The 20175-nt window shown below is 47.9% G+C and overlaps 1 protein-coding gene across 12 annotated transcripts in view; it reads right to left on the bottom strand.

The window, feature by feature from the left end:
• Positions 1-15343: 15343 nt before the first annotated feature.
• Positions 15344-20175, bottom strand: part of Add3 (adducin 3) — a 107783-nt gene continuing 102951 nt past the window's right edge. For 7 of the 12 annotated variants that reach the window (XM_006231600.5, XM_039101448.2, XM_008760510.4 and 4 more), the window contains 3 exons: positions 19899-20022; positions 18130-18225; positions 15362-17476 (listed from right to left, as the gene is read on the bottom strand). In XM_006231600.5, coding sequence (XP_006231662.1) covers positions 17187-17476; positions 18130-18225; positions 19899-20022 — 510 coding nt within the window. In that variant the 3' untranslated portion in view covers positions 15362-17186. 12 annotated transcript variants of the gene reach the window in all.

Below are 20175 nucleotides of genomic sequence, written 5' to 3'. Positions count from 1 at the left end.
GGTGGGCTGAGTGTTTCGAAACATAGCTTGTCAAAAGTGATCGCTCTCCCTTCTCCTGTCAAGGTCAGGCCAGGCTCCCCAGGGACTCAGCAGAGCCCTGGGCTTAACTTTTCCATTCCCCACTGCAGCATCTGCTGGGGCTGCTCAGGGTCGGGTGGACTTTGTAGTGTCCCTCAGAAGCACAGGGAACATTTCCTCTCCTGACTCCCTCCTTTGCACAATGTGCAGCCTCCGGGGTCTCTGTGACCTTTCTGGTCAAAAGGAGAGGTGACTTCCTGGGGCTGTAGGTCCTCTTAGGAGTATCCCCATCCTCTAGGTCTTGGGTGACCTTAAGAAGTGTGTTGCTGTTTCTTGAGATCAAATGTCTGGTGAGTGGCAGCCTAAGGGAGATGGGGTTCATCTTGGCTCACAGTTTGAGGGTGCTTTCCATCCTGGTGGGAAAGGCACGGCAGCGGAACTGAGGTAGTCACATCAAAGCCACAGTCAGGAAGGAGAAGTGAACGCTGGTGTTCAGCTCTCTTTAGTCAGTTTGGGACCCAACCTCACCGATGGTCCTGCTCACGTTCAGGGCGGGGCTTCCCACTTGCCTCAAGATTTTCTAGAAACATCCTCACAGATATGTTTCTGCGCTGGTTCTGAATCTAATCATGTTGATAATAGCTATTAACACACAGAGGTTGGCTGGCTGTTCTCTAAGCCCCGTTAGTCCTTATTAACTTTGACCTCAGAGCTTTGGTTGTTGAGCATTCCAAAGGGAAGTCATTTTATAGGTCTTGAAGAGGGAGTGGTGGATCTCAGCCTCAACGCTCAGACAGAGACTGGACAAGAATAAAGGAAATTCCGATGTCCCTGCAGCCCCTCCCTGAGATGGACACTACCCTGTCCCACTCTCTCAGCTTCCCCATGCTAGTTTGTGGGTTCTTGGCTATACTGTAAACCAGGCGGGAAGCAGACAGGATGATTTCCTATTCTCTTGGCTTAGAAACCACACATCTGATATTTATTTACTGTCTGAAGACTTTAGAATGTTCAGATAGAGCCTCCTAACCTGGCCCACGAAAGGATAAATGTATCTATGTTGCCCCAGAAAAGACCTTATATCTGGCAATCCCCCTCCCCACATAAGCACACATAAGCACATGTGCACACATGCTCACACCTGCACTTGCACATGAACACATGCACATGCTCAAGCACACACACGCATACACATGCATGAATGTGCACACGCACACACACACACACACATGCACATACATGCATGCACACACATAGCCCTAGCATGGGATCAAATGCTCTGTTTTGAGTTCCATAACTTCTTTGTTGCTATACATCAATTTTTTCTAAAAAAATTATCTATTTATGTTATATATATGAGCATATTATACCTGTCTTCAGACACCAGAAGAGGGCATCAGATCTCATTACAGATGTCTGTGAGCCACCATGTGGCTGGGAGTTGAACTCAGGACCTCTGGAAGAGCAGACAGTGCACTTAACCACTGAGCCATCTCTCCAGCCCACTATTCATCATTTTTAAAATGTTTTCACACCAACCTTTTGTACCACTGGTAACTCCTGTTGTCTTCTCTCCTGTCATGGGCACTTAGGTTATCTCTCTTTTGAAACCACTTTCTTGAGCTGTAAATCATACACGGTCACTCAGGTTGCTCCCCAGCCAGTTTTGAACCACACACAGACTAGTCCCTGGACACAGGAGCTAGTGATCCCATGAGTATTCCCACATGGACCTTTACAGAAGAGTTTCACCATCACACAACACCCAGTCCCCTACAAAACATGGAACCGGATCCAGCCGCCACACCTGGAGCCATGGAAGGCTGTGGAGAGAAAGGGACACTGGAACAGATGATAGCAGAAAGAGGAGGTCTTGGGATCTGAATGGTAACTGCTTAGCCCTGATCCTATCAAGAGGGGATGCTCATAGCACGTGCAAGTGCTTGGCATATACCCTGCACGTGGCAGACGCCCTTCTGCCCACACGAGCTAGGTGAAGTCGTGGCAAGAAAAGAGCCCATGTGAAGGCCTAGGCGACAGAGCAAGGAGCTGCGGTGGGTGGCAATGTGGAAGTAAAGCCAAGAGGCAGGCGGGACCAAATCACTGACGACAACTACCTTGCATGGAAAGGAGGTTAGATTTCATTTCTAAGCTAAGTTACAGGGCCGTGAGGCTACAGTGAGAGGACTGTGAGTTGTGCTTTCAAGAGCTCTTTCTTGAAAGCTGAGGCTGGGTGGCAGGGCCCAGACTGGGAGCAGTAAGGGGAAAGGGGTGGGAGTCTGAGCGGGCAGGAGGAGGGGCGCCAATGAATTCATTGTTTAAATGATTCAGGTGGGCAACAGGTGTGTAGACTAGGCCTCAACAATGGCCAGGAAAAAGGTGCCAAAAGGGAGATTTCAGAGATATTGTTCTGGGGTTCAGTGGCCTTATGACCTCTGAGTTACATTCCAGGGCACCTGCCGAGATCAGGGGGAGGGATGGCAGGTCTACCTCCATACATACTTCACTCTCCCAGTTACAGATGAGGGAAACCGTGCTGAAAGGAATCAGCTCTCTCTGAGGAGGACTTAGCTGCATGCTGCCTGGGATGGGCCTGGAGAGAGAGGAGAGATTTTAGGTAGCTGAGAAGGTGTAGGCTTCTGTGGGCCAGGAGGAGGCAGGAAGGGACTCCCCAGAGATCCCAGGAGAAGCAACGGAGGAACAATTTTTCCAGAGAGAATGGACGTGTCTCTGATCCTGTCTCTTCCTCAGGCTACTAAGTTTGGTAAAAAGCTGTGTATCCCAGTACAGGAGGGGACGTGGTACATAGTCCCAGGCCTAGAGCAGGCAGTTGTTTTCTCCTCACTCCAAGCTCCATTCTGCTGGGGGCCAGACTCAGGAGTATGGGTCCCAAGACAGTGGTTAAGGCTAGACACTTCCAAGCAGCCCTGAGCTCTTTTAGTCTCTGACATCAGCAGGACCGCAGGGACCTCAGGCCCTTGGTCAAAATAAGAGACTCCCTGGTGCTACCCAGGGCTTCCCTCATAGGAGGGGCTGTCCATTCGAGTGGACAGGATATAAAATTCATCCGAGATAGGAGCTTGGGACTTCTCTCTTGGCACCTGGGGATGGCGACATCCAGAGTGGAGTACCAAACTGGGGGGGTAGGGAAGGAGAAAGTCAAGCTTTCCTCCACCATTCCACTCAGGCCACACCTCCTTCAAGTGCCTTTGTCTGCCTGGCCCTGCTCACTTGGCTTAAAGTTAGCAGAGACCCAGATGGGGACATGGTAGGAGCCATCTGGTCTTCTCCCGAGACCCCTCCCAATACCTTGTCCCAGTGAACTCCCTCCCCTTCATCTCAGACCCAGAGTCTACCCTGTTTGCTCTCTGTTGATTAGGCAGCCCCAGTACCCTGCACACAGAAAGCTAGCCATCCAGGCGTGGTAGTCCCCACCCTTCCCTGTGTCTCTTTCCTCTGCGTGTGGGGGAGAGGGAAGGAGGAAGAACAGGAACCTGCAGTGTCGTCTCCAGCTAAAATGACCATGGCCATGGTCTCTGTAGCCATCTCAGCTCATTCTCCAGCCCAAGCTGGAGCCCTCAGGTGGAGGTCGGGGTGAGAATGAGAGGACTGGAGTGGGGTAGAAGCCTGTGGTGAGGGGTGTTGCTGAGACCATGGGCACAGGCTTGGCTGTCAGGAGCACAGTTCATTGGGTGACTCAGGACCTGGCTTAGTTACCTTTCTGGGCAAAGTGTTACAGGTGTGTCAGTGGTTCTACCTGAGTGAGGGCAGGGCTCACTCTTTGGCCTGTGGGAGACTTCCAGCCACCTACAAAGAAAGTGGAAGAGGAAGGAGACAGGAAGACGCGTGGGTGGGGGTGGGGGGGATGGGGACAGCAGGTAGACTCCAGGAAGGGTCTCGCCTCACAGGGCGCCTTTAACTGACATCGGGATGCCTGGGGTTGGGACAACAGAGTGCCAGGAGTTTAGCTCGCATTTGCCTTCTGTCCCAGTGTGGAGACCATGAAGAAGGTAGCTCATCCCTACTTCATGGCCCAGAAAACTGAGGTCACGAGGCTGTGTCAGGGCAGGGTGTGTGGCTCCAAAGTTCACCTACTTCGAAGCCACAGCCTCTGCCTTGCTATCCTCTGGGGCAGAGTCTGTCCGGCCTAATCACAGCCCAGGGCACCTGGCACCCAGCACCCTTTTACTAGGCTGGGCTCTGCTTCCTAAAGGACACACGCCCGATTTGTTCTAGAAAAGCCTGTCTTGCTTCAGGGAATCACATGGGCTACCTGAGCAGCTTCTAGGGCAGGAGGGCGCTGCACTGCCCCTGTGTTCTGGATGGGGGATGGGAGGAGGCAAGGCAGAGATGCAGAAGGGCAAAACGTGGGGACGATGGGCACAAAAGCCATGGCTCTTCTCAGAGAGGCAGTGGCTCGTGGGACTCGGGAGTCAGAGACAGCAGAGTTGGAATTCCCACCCCACTTAATCATGGCTTGGGCACAGTGTTCAATCTCCGTGGGCCTGCAGGTCTTTACTCGTGAACAGGGTAGGCGGCCATAGCCTGACACCTTCATAGTCCGAGGAGTGTGATGGTCCAGATGGCATTTGCCAAGCCAGGTGCAACGCACAGCAGCCTGGGGCTGGCTGTCATTTCCGTCCACCCTACCACTAGGCCACCTCTCCAGAGCCCACGCCTGATGCTTTCAGGGGCTCAGGGTGACTTGGTAACAGGCCATTGTACAGAGGTTGGTTCAGGGGCTCACAGGACAGACTGACACTGACTCAGGCCTGGTCAGCAGGCAAGATATAGACTCACCCTGACCTACTCATGAATGTCATATATCCTGGAGCTTCCAAGGAAGGGGCCAACCCAGCTATGAGGCAAGCTAAGGTCAGTTCTAAATTGCTGGCTTTAAGGCCAGGATGAAGGTCTGATATAGTCGGCCAGTGGTAGGTTTACAGACTTGGTGACTCCCAGGGTCCCTCTACTCCATGAAGGGTGGCTCTGGCCCATCCCGTGAAGTGCCTGCTGGGATAGGGCAACTTGCCCAAACACACCTCATATCCAGGCCAACCAAGACCCAATTGCTCTACGGGAGTAAAGCCTGGAGCCTCTGCTGATAGCTCCCTTTGCTCTCCCACCGCCCAGGGAGGGGCCTGAGCCACACCCAGAGACAGCGCTGTCTGGGAGCCAGATCATTGTTGGCAACCAATGGGTGTCAGAAGTCTTAAGTCTCCCCTAGGTATCGGGTCACACTGCTCGTCTCCCTACCGGCAGTTTTTTCCTGCCGGGCCGCTTTGGTAAATTGACCTTCTTCATTATGCCTGCCTGCCTCTGGATCCAGATTAATAGGTCAGTAGGCAAGCTTCTTACCTGGGCTTCAGGCCCACAGTAAGAGTCCTGGCCTTTCAGCTTTTAACATAGGGGAAATTCTCTGTGCAGACACTTGTGCCTGCGACGAGTACCGGTGGAGAATGCTCCAGGCATGAGCCCTGGTAAAATGAAAAGAATATCCGACAGAAACGTTTGTTTCCGGGGGGACGGGACTGCCACTGCTGAGAGGAAGTGGAAGTGGGAAGTCAGCCTTGCTTCCTGTCCCCCAAGTCCCGACGCTAAGCTCACACCAATGCGAGCTAGCCCTCTCCTGGACCAGCTCCATCTCCCAGCTGAGAAGACAGGCCTTTAGAAGAAACATTGTAATGGCTATGGCCAGAGTGGGGAGAAATCTATATTTGGAAGCACACACAAGTTGAGTGGGTGGTTCCCTGGCCTTATCAGGTGCCCACAGGACAGCAAGGCACCAGGGCCGATGGGATGTCCTATCTCCTCCGTGCTGGACTTGGCTCTGTCCCCATACGAGGGAGGAGGGCCTTGCCCTCTCACCTCTGGGCTCCGCAGCAGACTGCTCTGTTGACCCTATGGGCTTCCACGGTGCCAGCAGCCATGATGAGGAGCTCGATGCTTCTCCAAGCCGGGGGTTAAAGGAGGCAAATATGGGTAAAGGGAGACACAGGGGTACAGCTGGAGGAGGTTCCACGCCCGTGTGGTCTGTGTGTTACAAGCACATCCAACAGCTGTCAGAACATCTTCATATGCTAATCTCATTTCTCTCTGGTGGCAGAATGGCCTTGGCTTAGACAGTCAAAGCAGTAAGTTCTCGGAGACTCTGTTTTCCACTGAGCATGGGAGGGGTCTTGGGTTGATGTGGATGATATGCTCCTCTGTCACTGGCCCCGACCTTGAGCAAGCTCTTCCTCCTCTCCAGAGCTCCACTTTCCTCATCCTATGAATCCAGCCCCACCATGGAAACCAAGTACACACAAACACCCATGACACAGAAGAGATCCGGCTTAGAGTACCTTCCCTCCGCTCTGCTGTCACCTAATGTCACTGATTGGTGGTCTGAATGAGAATGGCCTCACAGGCTCATAGATGGGAGTCCTTAGTCATGACTTAGTGGTTCTATTTAAAAGGATTAAAAGGGTCAGGAAGTATGTCACCAGGCCCAGTGTCTCTCATGGCCTTGTCGTGCTAGCCAAGGCTAGCCTCTCGAATGCTGGGATTACAGGTATGCACTACTTAGTGGCTCATTTTTGATGGATAAAACCTGCCTGAATTGAAGGCACATGACTGCTGCCCAGGTGCTACGGTTTCCATTTTGTTCTTTACTCTGGGAACAACCTTGTCAGAAGGACACTAGAGAAAATCAGGAGAAATCCACACAGGGAACATCTACTGTCCACCATCAATACCAACAATGCTCAAGCCTGGCCAGGTTCTCAGATGGCTCTGGCTGACATCCTAGCTGCAACGTCTTCTGACTTCAACCTCATCGAAATCGAGATACAGCAGCAAATGTGCAGTCTGACCTTACGTGTACACCAAGTGTGGCAGTGTAACAACTTAAATCTTCTCAAAGAGTGGCAGGTACTCTTAACTGCAGAGCTCTCTCTCCAGCCCCCTTCAGGGCGCATTGTTTAAACATCTGCATTTCGGAGAGATTTATTACCTAGCATTAGATACCCACTGCCTTCCAAAGAGGTTTTGAAATTGAATAGGTAAAAGTAAAACAGGATGGAAATGGGGGTGGGGGGTGGGTGGATCTGAAGATGACTGGTGTCATAAATGGTGAAGGATGACGTCATAAACGGTGGGCCAGCCCAGGTGTATCCCCTAGAACCCCCCAAGAGGTGGAGACAGGAGCATCATAAATATAGAACTGGATGGTGGTTGTGGGTCGGCTGTACCAGAAAATGAAGATGAAACACAGCTGTAAGCTCCTGGAAGCCGGGACAAGAAGGTTGCTCTCTTCACAAGGACAGCAACTCGACACAAGGCCTCTGGATAAATAGGACTGACTGCACAGTAGAATGGCTAATACCTCAAAACTGCCTACCTGCTCAGGTCACACTGAGCATCTCGGAGATGGCAAACACAGCCGTGCCGATGGCTCACTTCCATAGTGAACGTTTCCTGACCGATTTCAGGGACACTAGGCATTATAAAAAAAGGTACTGCGTCGTGAAGACATCACTTTAGACATAGGTAGCAGACAGAAAACACAGTAAGAACAAACAAGGGTTCATTGTGAAGGCTTATTCTGCTTCTTACTGAACGCCCCTGTGGTGTCTACCGTTTCTGGAATGTTCATGCACATGCAAACATGATATAAACTGTCTCCGTTCATTACAGATAGTGGCTTTTCTGCACTCCGAAGTCTACCATTTGGCATTGGTGTAACTCAGTATCTTTCAGTTGGCACAAGTTGTGATCTTTAAAGTCTTCCCTCATCAAAGGTTCTCATTGAGACAGTGTGTTGTTGCTCTGCAGCCCTTTGCTCTGTAGCCCTGTCTGGTACCCTGCAGGCCATCTTGGCTCCGAACTGGTAGTTTTCCTCTGGTTTCAGGATCCCGAGTGCTGAGGGTACAAGTGTGTCCTCATGCTGGTTGAAGAGTCGAGGATTAAGTCACATTCTACCGCCAAGAAAGCACCTTTTTGGGGATTGCGAGGGGGGTATTGAGACAGGATCTTCCTATAGTCCTGGCTGTCCTGGAACTTACTCTGTAGGCCCGGATGGCCTCAAGCTCACAGTGATCCACCTGTGAGTGCTGGGATTAAAGGAGTGGCAGCACATGTTAAAGACATACTGTTTGGGTGTTTTTTTTTTCTTGTTTGTTTTTTCTTATACATACAAATGTGTGTAATATATTAAATTTCAAGGCAAATTTGGTACCAGACGGTAGGAAAGACTTTTTCAAAAATTTCCCCATTCTATACACAACCATTAGACTATGATATATACATAGGTGTTGTGGCTTGGCATAGTGTACACACTTTTAATCCTAGTACACCGGAGGCAGAGGCAGGCAGACTTGTGAGTTTGAGGCCAGAGTGGTCTATATAGTGAGCCTCAAGACAGCTGGTCTACAGAGAGACTGTCAAAAACAGAAAAGCAAAGAGACCAAACCCAACCCTTCCCCCAACAAAACCCAATAAAAGAAAACAAAACTAAAACAAGGGCAGCGGCATACTTAGCTGCCTGCTAACACAGGCCTGTGATCACACCACTTTGGAAATGGAGGAAGATCTGGGGTTCACGGTTGTTCTCAACTGTGCATCTTAGGCTAGTCTGGGCTCTACCACACTCAAAACCAAAACCAAAATAGGAGGAGGATGGGGAGGGGGAGGGGGAGGGGAAGGAGGAGGATGGGGAGAGGGAGGGGAGGGGGAGGGGGAGGATAGGGAGGGGAGGGAGAGGGGGTGGAGGAGGGGAGGGGAGGGAGGGGGGAGGAAGAAGACGAGGAAGAAGAGGAGGAAGAGGTAGCCCTATCAGCAATCAGCCCAGCACTGATGTGGACCTCTTTCTGACCCTTCTCCAGACTGTTAGCGGTCTGCATTAGCAGTCACCAGAGCATCTCCAAGATGGAGACCAAGCAGACTCATGCCAGCCTGTTCATAAGCCCTCTTTTAAAGAAATGTGATTTTAATTATAATTGTGAAAATGTCTTTGGCTTATGTACATGTCATTAACATATAACCAAGGTGAATCATGTTACCAATCTCGAGTAATAAAAAAGACAGTCTATTTTTGGCCCAGCACGGTTGAGTCCCTGTTTGTCTGGAGCTGAATGGATGGCGCTGACTGAGGACAGGCTGGTAACTCAGGTACTGCTCAAGTTCAGCAAAGTCTTATTTTAAATTGTTATATTTTTTTGGGGGGTGGCTATTGTATTATCACAACTTTATTATAAAGAACATACAAATAAAAATCATCACACAGTGAAACTAATCAGACCCAAAGTTTATATACACCAGTGAGCTTCTATCTGTTAGACTTGACTTATGCTTTTGCTCTTGAGCCAAGGTTTCACTTGCCCAGGCTGGACTTGAACTTGAGATCCTCTTGATTCAGTGTGTCTGAGTGCTAGCCAATGATAGCACTCAGAATGCACTGAGCAGGGAGAGGTTACTATGGTGACTGCAAATATCTTCCTCCAGTGGGGCCAAGTGGAGAAGGCAGCTAGAAGGTGGGGGTGGGGGGTTAGGGGGTGAGGGGTGCGAGCCTGTGTGGTAACCCTGGTGGCTCGGCCACTGTGTGGACACACGCCTGCAGATGCAGATCTGCTCTTGCAGGGTAGCCTCCAACATCGGGCTGGGGGAGGGACTGAGATGTTATTACTTGGGCAGCTGTGGCAACACAGGTCGGAGGTTTCTGACTCGTGGCCGAAGCTGTGAGCACAGATGGTTATGAAGGGAAGGGTGAGCCAGAAGAACCCAGGCTCCTTCATAGCAAACTGGAAGCCCTGACCACGCTGACCCTCTTCTGCTCAGCAGTGCTCCTGAGGTGCATTTCCAGTGCTCTATGGGAAATGACTTCCGGACACTCAAAACTAGTTAGGAGAGAGCAGAAGAGCATCCCCACAGCTCTGGGTAGCACTTGGCCTTTGCTCAATTAGTCTTTCCTCTGGTGTAACACCGTTCTGTAGTCCAGCACCTCGTTATCACATAGGCCACTTCCTGTGAAAACCCAACCAGGCCTTTCCTGCCTCCGAAGTACCATCTACATGTTCACCTGGCTCTGGTCTTCAGGACTAGCACATGCTGATGGAGAAACTGAGGCAGGCACCTCGCTTCTCTTTACAGCACTTACATAAAGTCGTTAGCACCCAGCAGCCAGGGCCGACTTGGCCTGGTCTCTGGTTCCTCAGTGGTAACCAGATCTTCATAGGCAATTTCCGTAAGTCTGAGTCCCTGTTGTAACAGCCGTCCCTGTGCACCCTGTCCCTTAGACCTGAGGTCCCTTAGACCTGAGGTCCGGCCTTGGTTCTCACCTTAGCCCGCAGAAAAGCAAGGCAGTGCTGTTCTTGCAGCTTCCTCTGGCTGGGTCTCCTGCCGCAGCCCTGTGCTCTTACTAAGACACTGACAGGACTGGAGCATCCCCAGCACAGAGAGAGCACTTTACCAGCTGCCACCGTGGGTGCCCCTCTGAGGTTCTGGGTCTCACTTGTCGGCCTGAACTTGGTGAGTGGCTCTTTCACCTCACGCTGGCCTCAAACCTGACCTGCTCAGTGAGTGGGAACCATTCCAGAATTGCCCCAGCCCGTCTGCCCCCGTCTGCCCCGTCTGCCCCGTCTGCCCCGCTCTGCAGTTAACTGAGCCACACTCGCTCTTTGGCAAGTGTATGTGCACTCACTCTTGCTCAATATTAACCTAAAGGTCAGACGGAGCCAAAACACTTTATACACACAATCCTGACTTAAAGCTATTTAAGGAATATTTTCAACAAAGCCTCTATCATTCTTTATATATGTGTATGTATGTGTATGTGTGTGTGTGTTTGTGTGTGTGTGTGTGTGCGCGCGCACGAGAGAGAGAATATGTTTGTTTTAATTTCAAAAAATGGGATGTGATCTCACAATGTATATAAGTAGAGAAGCCTGCAAACCTGAGAAATTCAGAAGGAAAAGAGCTTTACCCATCCCTACCTCTGTGGATTGGTGAATTATATTTGGGATACATTCTTGGGTTTCTTTTCCTCAAATGACCTTTCTGTCAGTTCAAACAACTAAAGCTGGCATTCCCAGTAGCAAGCAGGTAGAAAGTGATGTCTGACTTGTTAGTCTCGTAAACTTTGGAAGTTTTGCGTGTGCTTCAACGAGTTAGCTGTATCTACATGTTCTGCCATAAAGCTGGGGCCGTCCACTCTGGAGTCATGTTTGTCAGCGCTGCACTCCACCCTGCATTACCCAACAGGAACAGCCCAATGGCAGCACAGAGCCCTAGTTTGGTGGGGACCTTCGCAGGCGACAGCTCAGCTCGAAGGAGGCGGCTTGTTTGGATCCTGTCTGTGAAGCAAAGCCCCTCCCTCCAAGGGCGACAGCCTGGCCAGCAATCACTGGAGAGGCCCTAGCACTGCCCTGGCCATAGGGCTGGGCTGCAAACCTTTTCTTTTTTAAGTGAAAATCATTTTTGTCACACAATACATTTAGATTGTTTTTCTTCTCTTCCGATTTCTCCAGGACCCTCCTGACTTTCTTACCAACCCAACTTTGTCCTCTCTTAAAAATGAAACAAAACAAAACCAAGCAAAAAGAAACACATCTATGCCACCTCCTTCAAGAAAACCAGAATTCAAAACAACAAGCAAGAGAGACCAATAAAACCAAAATGTCCAAACCAACAGGATTGATGCATAGACAGACTGACAGAGACTGAGGCAGTGTGCAATGCCTGCACAGGTGAAAGCAAGATGGGATCACAGTATCAACAAGGGGAAGTGGTCTCGGGCTCCCACCCTAACCTGTTTCCTCTCATGTAGGAACTCCCCTGCAGTTGGGGATCCAACCTAGGGCTGTGCACATTTTAGGTACAGATCTTATCATTGAGCTGTATTCCCAGTGCGCTCTCTCTCTCTCTCTCTCTCTCTCTCTCTCTCTCTCTCTCTCTCTCTCTCTCTCTCTCTCTCTCTCGTAGGGAGTGGGTCTCACTATATAACTCAGACTGGACTTAAGTTTCAGACCCTTTTGCCTCAGTCTTCTGAGCATGGAAATGATTACAGATGGGCACAGCAAGCTGGGCTCTCACACCGGCTTTTGAGGAGCAGAGTCTAATAATCAAGCAAAGTGGTGTCCGTAGTCCTCTTATTTGATGACACTTGTCTGACAGACTCGTGGTCCTTAGTTACCATTTCAAAATCATACTAAAAAAATCTAATCATTTCTCAGAAACCTTCTTTGCTGCACGTGAGCAGCGAAATGAGCAAAACCAATGCTGTATTTTTAAGGCGAGACACTCAGCAGGAGCCTTGCCTAATGACGGGCGGGCGTTATCCGAGACTGAAAATAAGGGATTTCCACGCCCTCAGAATCAAGTTCAAGGCTGGCTGTAGAGAAGGGCAAAACCTTAAAGTATATAACAATAAAACAGAAGTAAAAATTGGCTTATTTCAATAGCCTTGGCTCTGTGTCAAGCCTTCCCGGCAGAAATTCTACAGGTCTCAAAACAATAGTAGTCTCAATCAGTCAGTCAGTCAGTCAGTCAGTCAGTCAGTCTGTCTGTCTGTCTCTCTCCTCTCTGTTTCTGTCTCTTCCTACTAGGCACTAGGAATATCAAAATGTTCATTTGTAATTTAAATCAGAAGTGACTTTTAAGTTCCACATGGAAAGAAAACAGCATTATGATTAACTGGAGAGAATACTGAATATTTAAACAATTCAGGGAGAATTTAATAGCTTAAAAACATGTTAAAGTTAGCTTTTTTGTTAGATTTAAAATTTTTATTTTTATGTGTATGAATGTTTTGCCTGAATGTATGTCTGTGCCCCACATGTGCCTGGTGCCTTGGAGGTCATAGAGGGCGTTGGATCTCCTGGAGCTGTAGATGGAAGCCACAGGACCCAGGTCTCTGGTGCTCCAAACCGCAGATCCCCTACTAAGTTTAAACGTTAAGAGAACAGTGAGTGGTAATGCACTCAGGCTTGGTCTTACCATTCATGTCCTTTACCCACCATTCCTATTTCCAATGTTTGCAGAAACGTTAGCATTTACCCGATCCTGAGCTAGGTGCCTTTGGTTCCAACAGAGCCACCCTAACCCTAACCCTAACCCTAAGCCTAAGCCTAAGCCTAACCCTAACCCATATCATGGTTGGAAAGCGAGAGGCTCAGATGTGGAGACCCATGCTTCAACTCTGCCTCTGTGCCCTTCGTGGTGTGTGGGGGAAGTGCACGGCCTCTGAGTACCACAGACACAATCTGATCCTAGAGGCTTCCCCGAACTTCAGGCTGCACTACTGATGCACACTCGCCCAGCTCCAAGTCAGAAACCAAGGTAACAACTAAAGGCAGCTCCCTCCACTAAGTGTGGACCCGGGATTGCCGCCTCACAGCCATTTCCTGGCAATGAACCCCTTTGAAAACCAAGTTTGCCACTTTCTTCTACGACCAGCCCCTCCAAACAATCTCTCCCCACTCCAGCACGTGACAGACACTCTCCCCTCAGTAACTCCCTCCCGTCACTGTGGATCTGCATTTATGTCTAGACCAAGCGATCTCTGCAGGTTTTAAAGCTGCCTGTGAATGTCGGTCACCTCGGATTCCTGGGTAGAAGGACCTGGGTGCCCCAGGGCCAAGTGCTCCCCTGAAGCAGATATAGGCACCTTGCTCTGTTCCCACGAAGACCCAAGAGTTGACGCTCCAGGCAGACCCACCACAGCGCGTCATTCTGAGGTGACTGTGAGGAAGACCATTTCTCTCAAATCAAAAGTCAGTGTTTTATCTAAGTATACTTGGCTGTTAGTTTGCCGTGCTGGACTTGGCTCTTTTCTAAAAACAAAACAAGACAACTAAGTCGAGCCGCGTGGGAAGAAGCCAGAGCTGGAACTGCAAATTCTGGGGATCCAAATCTAAGGTCAAAACCCAGGACTTGCGGTCTATGTTCTCCAAACCCAAGTCGTCATCGACAGAACGGGGCACTACTGTCTGCTTTATTGGGATACAAAGATTATGTACACCACGGTCTTTGGTGTAAAGAGACATAACAGGGACAGGCCTTAGCAAGCACTTCCTTTGTAAAAAGAAGGAAGTGCTACATGGTCACCAGCATGAACCTGTGGGCATCTCCTGGTTCTGTCTAGGCAACTGATGTCTACAGGCATCACAACTGCTGTGGGCAATACGTGTCCTGGTGAACTAGGAACTGCTAAGACAACTGAGCGGAGGAACATTCTCGTGAGAAAAGCAACGAACGAAAGATCCAAGTTCCTCACAAGGAACATGGTATCTACAGTCTGAGAAAAAAGTAGCTTGCAAGAACTGGAAACCAGATTGTTAGGTTAGTCCCACCCCCTAGTGGCCACAAAGAAAACTTCTTTTTAAAATGCCAGGCTGGCCAAGATCATTTGCATGTAAGCACAGTGTGAGTTTAAAAAATAGTTCCGCTGAGCTACCCTCAGGTGAGAGCACAGGCAGCGGTCAGTGCTGCTTCACGAAAGCAGGCTTTTGGTCTGAAACACTGTTTTTCACCACTGGGCTATTTACCAGCTGAGGAAACAAGTTATTATGCCCCAGATTGTCAATCTGTTCTCTGAAGTCCTCTGTTTTTGTAATAGGTAATTATTGAAAAAGCTTGACTAGAACCTCCAGTTATTATGTCTTCCTCTTACACTCCATTTCTAGGACAAAGTAGAAAAAAAATTCAAAATAAATTATTCATGGGGGATTTGGTTGAAAACCTCTGAGGGTGTGGTTCTCTCTCTCTTTTGAAGATAGGACCTCACAGAGCTGAGGCCTGAGCTCCTAAGCCTCCATGCCTGCATCCCTAAGTCTCTAGGGTGGGTTGTTTTAAGTAGAAAAAAACCAGGACACAAATGAGTTTCATGTTCTGATGGTTGAAATGTAACTGGGCAAGAACTAGAGGGGAAGGAAAAGATTGAACTTTAACAGAAGAACGGGCGTTCTCTTTTCTGCTCTTTTCCCCCTACTGTTATCCATACGATTTCAATGCTTGAGCTTAGTACACAGCATCCTTAGGCCCCCATACCTAACCAAGGCACGCAAATATGTGTGGTACGTGGTGCACGTATGTCTATAAAAATATTTTAAGACACGGTTTACTATTGTAGCCTTGGCTCTTCTGGAACTCACAGAGATCCATCTGCCTCCTGGGTCCTGGGATTAAAGTCATGTGTCACCAAGCCCAGATAAATGTATGGACTTTTAACTACATTGAAAATGAGCTTATCCAGCTGCCTTACCTCAGAGGACAATTTTATCACTTCACTGTTTCACATCAAATTTGGCAGATCAAAGTCTAAACGAAGAAACCACTCCTGAACAGAAGCCTCATTATACCAAATGCATATATTTAAAATACTGTTTATTGTGATTTAACATTAATTAGCATAACATCTAAGAGCAATATCAGATAACTTTTACACATTTTTCCACAGGATACTGAGTTCACGGCTCATTCATTATGTCAAAGCAAGTAAAGAGAAGCATTAGCAAAAAGGTGCAATAGTTTACTGCTGTGTTTAAAAAATATTTATGCACACTGCATTCATTTAGATATATATATATATTTTCTTTAAAAGTTATGGAAGAGGACAATTCACAGGTTACTGTGTCTACACATGTGTAATACAACGAAAGTGATGCAGAACATAAAACCCTCACACAGTTCCCGACTCAACGTTCCCACTAGGAGACTAACAGGTTCCAGTAGTTAGTGAGGTCTACGGCGACGTCTGCGGCATCACACGCTCAGACAGAACCAGCCCAGGGAGCACTGCGGTCACGTCACGTCTGCATGCCAACTTACCCGCCAGGCGTTTTGCTTCCACTCACTGAGTATTGGGATCATTCATTTACAGTGATCTGTGACATTACTTGGGAAAATGGAGAAAACTATATTAAATCTAGATTTAAATTTGTATTTACAGTAGAAAGGAAGTTAAAAGAAAATTTAAGTCTGCAAAAATCAAGATGTGGTAGTTTTCTCGCTGGTGGGATTGGACTGGCTGGTTTATTCTAGTGCCGCCTTCTAAAAGGACGTACACTTTAAACCTCTTTTAAAACTCAAATGTCAACCAAGACATTGATTTTGGCAGGAAGTAGATTTTAGAAATTTGGGCCTTATTTTCCGTAAGTCGATCTCCACATTCTGCTGTGGACTCCATTACTGTCAGGTCGCTCTCCACTCCCGTCCTCTCCCTCACTCTCCCTCCCACTTCAGCCTCTTCATCTTGTCGCCTCCTTATGAGATGCTCTTCAGCCATCAGCGATACTAAGCGCAATACGTTACACGGTTCACACGCGACTTCAGACCTCATATGCCTTCCCTTTGGATGCTGTGTCCCTGGACTCGTGAATTATGCTCAGGAGAAGCCTCAGGCATGCTTTACTCCTAACTGATTGGCTAAAATGCACATGACACCTTATACTGAAGGTATACAAACATTTTAACATACAAAAATTGTTTTTTGCAAGAGTTAAACTAAATAACTCATATTATGTGTACAAAATCCCCTCTATGAAAAATAAGGGGCTTTCTAAACTAATAAAAAAGGAAGTTCTTCAAAAATCATAGTTTATTAAAATGACTTTTTTGGCAAACAGTTACTCCAGGTAAGGGAATTTCATACTATGAGTAAAATTCCAAACAAATCTTTTCATAAAACATTAAAAAAAATGATGTGCCAATGTATACTAATGTTCTAGATTCTTGTTGTAGCTTTTAAAGCATTTCATTAATGCCCCTGGAAACAATGGGGACCCCAAAGTACAGTCCATAACCATGGTAACAGTGTATCTGGTCAGCAAGTGAAGCAGCTGTAGAGAAGTAAACTCTCTCGCTCACTGGCAGTTCCTCTCCAACGCTATGCTGGAGAGCCTGATTACCAGGCAGCATCTGTTAAAGAGCAGTGGTAACCGTGCTCTAAGAGGGGAGGGCTAAGTAAAACCAGCAGCTGCTGAAAAGGTCAGTCACTTTTGGACATATAAAAAGAGATGAATTTGAAAGTTTTCAATAATATTTTTCCTTTTAGTAAAACCTCTTTCCAGTTTTAAAGTCCAGTTTGCTATATACCCCCAATATGCTCTACCACCGTATATTAACGATTAACTAAAATATGGTATTTAACTGTGCAATGCCACAATGTAATGTACAAATTACAGAAAGACTACTTAGGCCTCAACTTTCTCCTTTTTTTTGTTCTTTTTGAGAAAAGAAGGTGTGCGGAATTTCTTCTTTTTCTTGGATGGTGACTTTGAAGGCGAGCCATCGGGTGACAGGACCTCTTCAGTTCTGTCTGGGGACTTGATGGTGATCTCGATGTTCTCTATGGTGGTGCTCGTCGTGAGCCTGCTGACGCGCTGAGCGAGCTCGTCTTCAACATCGTGCATCTCGTCCTTGCCATTCACAATGACAGGCACATCCACAGAGGTGAAGCTCTTGGAAAACAGCTCGTGGTTTTCTACAAAAGGAGGGGTTCGGGTGGGGTGGGGATTAATTATTGACTCAGTCAGCACTGAGAAGTTTTAGAACGTTCTGAGAGCCATTTATTGAGGATAGATTACTGTTTTGATAACATACGTATCTACTAGCATGAAGCTAACTTTCTTTTTTTTTTTTTTTTTTTTTTGAGTTGGGGACCGAACCCAGGGCTTTGCGCTTCCTAGGTAAGCGCTCTACCACTGAGCTAAATCCCCAGCCCCGAAGCTAACTTTCTTAAGTGATACAAAGGGGAAGAGAAGACAAGTATTAAACAGCCTTAAACACTGTCGCTTGATGGCCTGCCTCTCCACTGTAATCAACTCACTGTAGGTGAAGATGGCGACATACATTTTTCTTTAGTTTGAGGGCTGCTTGACACTTAAGACTGCAAGGACTTCGTGCTGTTGGTTAGAAGGCGCATGGCATGGCAAGGCAACTGCAATTCCACAAACTCACAGAACTATGGGTGGGCGGAACCAGGTGACAGCGGGCAGTGCACACAACAGTGAGTAAAGGTAGCAGCTGTCTCCTACGTGTGGGACACGACAGAGCTGCTGTGTCCCATCCCTTCCATGGGACATGGGACATGACAAGACTTACGAGGTGACGGCTGTGGGGAGTTACATTGAATACCTTCTAATCTCTCAGGGACACTTTGCGGTGACTGAGTTTGAGACTGAATTTGTGAAACAGATGCAGCATCATCTGACAGTGACTCCTGCTCAGCGTCTGTTGAATAAGATGTTCAGTTAAAAGCCATGCAAACAAAACAAAGCTTACGGTTTCAGAGAAGTTAGTGCGCACATCCAATGCCTGCTCGCAGAGACGGCAAGCGCAGCAGCTACGGACTGAGCATGCTGACTGCCATCCCACGTGTCAGTCACTAGGATTCTGAGGAGGTTGATGTGTTAAAACTTCTGGCTGTACAGCAATTTGCATATGAGTTAAAAGAAGCATGGGTATTGGCAGGCCGGAGGAAGACTGTGTATGCTTTAGCTTTTGCTAGTACAGAAAACCAGAACACACCGTCAGTGAAAAGACTGATGGAGCCTCAGCAGGCTTGCTACATCAACAGGCAGAGACTCCATGTTCCTAGCAATTTCTTGTTAGTGGTTCTGGTTAGAGTATTAGTGAGCTTATGCAGGAATGTAAAAGGAACTAATTACAAAAGTCTATGTAAAAGGTGACATCCAGAGCATGGCATTTGTTACCTGGCATCATTCGGGGGCTTTCAAAGGTAAGAGATTAAATAAGGACATTTTACGTAAAGTATAAAAGAGGCCTCCTTCCATCTTATGTTAGAACAAACAAGGTCAGTACGCCACTTAGACATCCTTCCTGTGAGGACATTGAGAGTCGCCCAACCTGCCTTTGTGCGTAGGGCACAGGTATACTAATACAAATGGCTTCGTGGACGGCCCAGGTGTCACTGGCATTAGCCCTCAGGTGAGGCCACGGTGTGTAGCACAGACAACAACTCTCTTGCTACTGACTGTTTTCCTTGGGCAGAGACGCTAGCCGCAGCTAAATGCTGATGTGACAACACACAGAGAGGCTCTTTCTGGATCAGAGACTTCTCATCCTCCTCCTTGAATCCTTCTTGCCCAGACATTTTTATATACAGTTCACTGTGTTCCAGGTAGCTTAATGCCCCAGCCCCAGCGCCCCAACCCAGTGCCCTGCTAAGGTTAATCCTTAGTTTTGGAGCAAGGCAGAGCTAGGACTCAAGCACTAGCACTTCTTATTAACAACTTATTATTATTATTATTATTATTATTATTATTATTATTGTTGACAATATCTCCCACTTAGCCTAGGCTACTCTTCAAAAAGTCCTCGAGGCTCAGCCAGGAGGTGCTGGGGTCATGGCATGCACCTCTATGGTTGGCTCTTCATCAGTTCTTAACTATCCTATCATAAACTTACAAAGACTTGCAAAGTCAGAGAAACTCCACTGCATCAGAGCACCCATGTGTCCAGGAAAGTCCTTTCAAATTCCTAGCACTTTACATTAAATGTTGGTTTTGAAATGACTATATTGGCAACTTGGGACACTAGGAACAGAGATTTCACAAACTATTAAAATCGTGTACTGGAGGATCTGTGACTAAAAATCCACATAGCATGCAATGTTCAAAGCAAGACCTGTATTTACTGTGTCTGGAAATTCTTGTTCCTATGGGCCTTGGTGTTATAAACTGTATGATAACACCACCATGTTCTAATTATGTTCTGAGCAGAGCAGGTCCCTCTGACCTGCAGAGGGGCTCTCTGTACTCAGAAAGGTCTAGAGCAGGGGAGCTGGGACAGAGTGCAAGAGCCTGGCCTTCTGTCTGTCCTCCAGCTCGGGTACTCTGTGTTGTCAGAACGCTGACCCCAGACCTAACTAAGCATGAACTGACCGTCCAGGCCTTGCTGCTTTCTCTCGATTGTCTTCGTATATTCTTCAAGTTCTCCTTCCATGAGATGACTGAATGGGTTAGGAGGGGCTGGTGGGCCCTGATCATCGTCTTCAAACCGCATGGTCTTACAAAGGAAAAATCCAACAGGTCAGATTCATTACCAAGTGCTTTCCATATCTTTACTTACCTGTTGCCTATTTACACACGTGTGCATGCACACACACACACACACACACACACACACACACACACACACACACACACATTACCCGCTCAT

This window comes from Rattus norvegicus, chromosome 1 (genome assembly GCF_036323735.1).
Source record: "Rattus norvegicus strain BN/NHsdMcwi chromosome 1, GRCr8, whole genome shotgun sequence".
NCBI classification, from domain to species: domain Eukaryota; kingdom Metazoa; phylum Chordata; class Mammalia; order Rodentia; family Muridae; genus Rattus; species Rattus norvegicus.
This window is presented reverse-complemented; position numbering and strand designations above follow the sequence as displayed.